Source organism: Bufo gargarizans, chromosome 5 (genome assembly GCF_014858855.1).
Source record: "Bufo gargarizans isolate SCDJY-AF-19 chromosome 5, ASM1485885v1, whole genome shotgun sequence".
Lineage (NCBI taxonomy): Eukaryota > Metazoa > Chordata > Amphibia > Anura > Bufonidae > Bufo > Bufo gargarizans.
This window is the reverse complement of record NC_058084.1, coordinates 461,727,545-461,732,493: the sequence shown is the minus strand read 5'-3', so window position 1 is coordinate 461,732,493 and position 4,949 is coordinate 461,727,545. Positions and strand designations below refer to the sequence as shown.

The window sequence follows — 4,949 nt, the reverse complement described above, 5'->3', positions numbered from 1 at the left end:
AACTTCCAAGTCTTGCTGCATTAGTTCTTGCCAAAAGCAGATGTGATTGTGAGCTGGAAGCAATTTCTCCTGGTAATTTGTGATGACACTGGGTAGAGCAGCCCCTGAGTCCCCAAAGACAAACTCATCAGTCTCTCTAATGTATGCATGACACATGAGGTGGCTCTTTTAAAGCTCAATTAATTGGGCTGAACATTAAGACAGCAAGTTCAAGACTTTTTTTCTCCCCCCCCCCCCCCAATCGCCCAACATCCATCCATCCATGATCTAGAGGGTTAACATGCATTTTGTTTTGTTTTGATTTTTTTTTTTTCTTACCTTCTGCAAGCCACGTCTCTTGCAACTGACTCAGATCTTGGAAAAGCTCTGTAGACAAAGTTCAATAGTTGCATTTTAATCCATCATGTATCCCGTAGTGTACACATAGATATTTCTAAGGTTCTCCAGTCTCAATCTGGTTGCTAACCTCCTCTATGGGATAGGTATAGGGTCTTAGTTGCATTTTAACCATCATGCGTCCTATAGTGTACATATAGACATTTCTACAGGTTCTCCAGCCTGTCTCAAGGTGTCTCAATCTGGTCGCTAACTTTCTCTATGGGATACTGTAGCTATAGGGTCTTAGTTGCCTTTTAATATACCATGCATCCCATAGTGTACATATAGATATTTCCAAGGTTCTCCAGCCTGTTGTGAGGCTTCTCAATCTGGTGGCCAACTTCCTCTATGGGATTGTTATAGGGTCTGAACCTCAATATTGCTTCACATTAACCTGGCCATAAACTAGACCATCCTGATGGAACATGTATGACATATATTGAATGGGCCATGATTGGTGACTGCAGATATTAGAAATCATGGACCATAATAGAGAAGGTCTGGACCATGTGCGATGCAAGCACCATCACTAAGCTATGTCATACAATGTGTCCAGGTCAGATGTTATGCAATGATGAATAGTAGAGATGCAATTCAGTGTATAGTGAGAAGGTCTGGACCATGTATAGTGAGAAGGTCTGGACCATGTGCGATGCAAGCACCATCACTAAGCTATGTCATACAATGTGTCCGGGTCAGATGTTATGCAATGATGAATAGTAGAGATGCATTCCGTGTACAGTCCATCAATGACATATATAATATATATATATATATATATATATATATATATATATATACACACACACACACACACACACACAATCCACCCTTGCACATCTCACCTTCTGAGTCATGAGCCAGGTCTCTATTTAAAAACTTTCTTTTCCTGCTATTCGTGGTTCTCTCATGGCAGATTGTCCCACTTTGATTCTAAAAAAGCAAGAATCAGAGTCTGAGACCAAGTCGCTCAACAGTGAGAAGAAAAAAGAAGAAAAGGAAAGAAATAGCCTCATTATATACACCTTGGTATCAAGAGAAGCCTGCTTGGGGTCCCTGCAACGTTTGTAAACCTCCAGAAAGATAGACACTGCGACACTGTGACACTCTATGGACAGGTAGTGAGGCTCCTGCAACATTGTAGCAGCTAATATAAACACTCTGATGCCATTATACTAGGTGAAGTTTCCTGCAACATTGTAACACTGAAGCTAAATGTCTCCTGATACTTTATTAACTTCCTATTGGACTTTTGCAACATGGAAACAGTCCCAGAGATAACCCTTAACTGAGGCTTTTACAACATGCGGAAACTAATAGTCAACTAACAGATTAACCCTTGCCTGGTCACACGTAGCAAGACTAATATCCACTTTCTGCTCCAGAGAAACTAACAGTTAACCTGGGATAAACTTAACGATTAACCCCTTAAGTGCAATACAGGAAACCAATTAGTCACGTACTTAACCCTAAGCTGGTGCTTTTACAACGTAGGAAACTAACAGACACATAGGTTAACCCTTACATGGTCACATACAGCAAGACCAATCCACTTTCTGCTCCACAGAAACTAACGGTCAACCTGGATAAACTTACTATTAACCCCTCAATGCAATACAGGAAACCATTAGTCACGTACATTAACCCTTAGCTGGTGCTTTTTTCTTCTTCTTTTTTTTTACAACGTGGGAAACTAACAGACACGTAGGTTAACCCTTACATGGTCACACAGAGCAAGACCAATCCACAGAAACTAATGTTGACCTGGATGAAACTTATATTAACCCTTTATCGCACACTAGGAAACTAAGGATAACCTGCAAGAACGTAATACAAGACCTGTCCTCTACCTGCAGGTCCTCGGTGGTGTAACGTAGGAATCTAATAGACACAGATTAACCCTTGCCTGGTCACATGTAGTAAGACAAATCCATGGAAAACAACGTTAACCTGGATAACCTTGTATTAACCCTTTTATTGCAACATAGGAAGCCAGATTAACCCTAGCTGGTGCTTTTACAACATTGGGAAACTAGCAGACACACAGGTTAACACAAGAAACCAATAGTGGCATAAATTAACCCTTGCCCTGTCACGTTAGCAAGAACAAATCCACAGATTCTAATGTTCACCTGGCTACAAACTTATTTTTAACCCTTTATTGCAACATACACAACTAAGGAGAGCATGGTAAGTGATACAAGCCCTGTACTCTTATCTACAGGACTCCCTAGCTATAGAAGCTCCCTTAGTAGTAGGAATGGACACACTTGTAAAAGCAACCCCCCAGACCTACCTAGGAACCCAGGGTCACCTATAGGGTTAGTGATAAAAGAGCCATACAAGGAATGTATAGAGTTAGAGGAAAGAGGGAGGAAGGAAGGTGCAATAAGTTTCTAAACTTCTCCAGCAACATGGAAGACTCTCAGGGCATTGCAGCCACTCACATTGGGAACCATGTAAGGCACTTGCTGATCATGAAATCCATCCATCCTTGGGAGACTGTATTTACACCTCTCTCTTTGAGTCACAAACTGTCTGTTGCCTGCATTGATCTTGTGATTTCCTCAGGATCTGAGCTGCAAGGGAAACAAGAAGGCTTTAGAAAAATAAAAAAAAATCATGAATGAGAGGCTTGCATTTGCATAGCTAATTAACCTTCAACAGTTCCATTCATAAAAATCCCTCCTCAGCACTGAGCTGCATTTGCATGAGAGGCTGTGGCTTCAGCTGGAAAGAGGGGGGGAGAAGAAGAAGAACAAGAAGAAGAACAAGAAGAAGAGAAATCAACAACAGGGCAAACAGAATAGCATACAACCTGGCCATTGTGGGGTCTGGGTGGTGGGCACTGGGTTCACCTCCCTCCCCCCTCCTCCAGCTCACTCTTCTCTCCCTCCAAGGGATGCACTGCTTTGCAAACGTGTGCACACAACTAGTAATGGCGATCAAGATGATTTGCAGGGAGAGGAGGCTACAGGGTGATTCCCTTCCCATAGGGTCGAGGATTGCATGCAGGAAAAAGACAAAAGTTGTTGCAAAAAGACCCACCTGATGGCGACTGCTTGCACCAAACTCCTTGCAAATTTAATCAAACCATTAATTATTTCCCAAGCACTTCCCCCTGTGCAGGCTGCAAGCTCCACTGACAGAGCTGGATTGTGTGTTTTTCTCTGGTTTCTCCTCCAGGTGCTCCTATCCAAACTACTGAGAGCTCTCTCTCCCTCCCTTCCCATTTGCTCTCTGTCTCTTTCACCAGGATCAGATTTCTGACTGTCACTCAAGCTTCCCTCTCCCTGCAACCCCCCGGCCCCCTCCCTGACAAGGAAAAAAAAACAATGGCTCCTGCCTGATCTCCTCCCCCCTCCTCCTCCTCCTCCTCAGGGATCTGTCATTCTGACCTTTCCTCACCTCACAGTGAATTCGGAAATGCTTTTGTTTTCACTCCAGTTCTATGAACTTCCTAAAAACAACCTGGTATAAAGACAGACAGGAGGCAATCCTCCGCAGGGGAGCAAGGGGTTAAGCGGCTGCCAGTCGCACTGCACTGGTGGTGGGTGCATGAGGTTTTCGTTTTTGCAGGTGCCATGTGCATTTAAAGTGGAGCTCCTTTAATCCGGCATGCTCTGGGGGGGGTCCGATACTCCGGCACAGTCTAGGAGGTGCGATAATCCGGCACAGTCTAGGAGGTGCGATAATCCGGCACAGTCCAGGAGGTCCGATAATCTGGCACAGTCCGGGAGGTCCGATAATCCGGCACAATCCGGGAGGTCCGATAATCCGGCACAGTCCGGGGGAGGTCCGATAATCCGGCACCGTCCGGGAGGTACGAAAATCCGGCACAGTCCGGGAGGTCCGATAATCCGGCATAGTCCAGGAGGTGTGATAATCTGGCACAGTCCAGGAGGTCCGATAATCCGACACAGTCCGGGAGGTCCGATAATAAGGCACAGTCCGGGAGGTCCGATAATCCGGCACAGTCCGGGAGGTCCGATAATCTGGCACAGTCCAGGTGGTGCGATAATCTGGCACAGTCCAGGAGGTGCGATAATCCGGCACAGTCCAGGAGGTGCTATAATCCGGCACAGTCCAGGAGGTCCGATAATCTGGCACAGTCCAGGAGGTGCGATAATCCGGCACAGTCCAAGAGGTGCGATAATCCAACACAGTCCAGGAGGTGCGATAATCCGGCACAGTCCAAGAGGTCCGATAATCTGGCACAGTCCAGGAGGTCCGATAATCCGGCATTCATTTCTAGTGCAGAACTGTAATTTATCTTGTATTCAAAGGAGAAGAGACCAGAAGAACTAAAATTCCTGAAGAATCCTCCGGCGAAGTTTTCTTAGGCTACATGCATACGAACATTGTTTGTTTCCGTGTGTCCGATCCGTTTTCCTTTGCGGATAGGCTGCGGACCCATTCATTTCAATGGGTCCGCAAAACATGCGGACAGCACACCGTGTGCTATCCGCATCCGTATGTCCGTTCCGTAGCCCCGCCCCAAAAAATTAGAACATGTCCTATTCTTGTCCGTTTTAGGCATTGTTACAATGGATCCGCAAAAAAAAAAAAAA

At 45.2% G+C, this 4,949-nt stretch overlaps 1 protein-coding gene across 1 annotated transcript in view; it reads right to left on the bottom strand.

Annotated features, from left to right (window-relative positions):
- Positions 1-3,471, bottom strand: part of ETV1 (ETS variant transcription factor 1) — a 71,433-nt gene extending 67,962 nt beyond the window's left edge. Inside the window, exons 1-4 of the mRNA XM_044293221.1 lie at positions 3,427-3,471; positions 2,826-2,957; positions 1,224-1,311; positions 319-366 (exon numbers count right to left, since the gene is read on the bottom strand). Coding sequence (XP_044149156.1) covers positions 319-366; positions 1,224-1,311; positions 2,826-2,870 — 181 coding nt within the window. The 5' untranslated portion in view covers positions 2,871-2,957; positions 3,427-3,471. The remainder of the gene's footprint in view (positions 1-318; positions 367-1,223; positions 1,312-2,825; positions 2,958-3,426) is intronic.
- Positions 3,472-4,949: the final 1,478 nt, after the last annotated feature.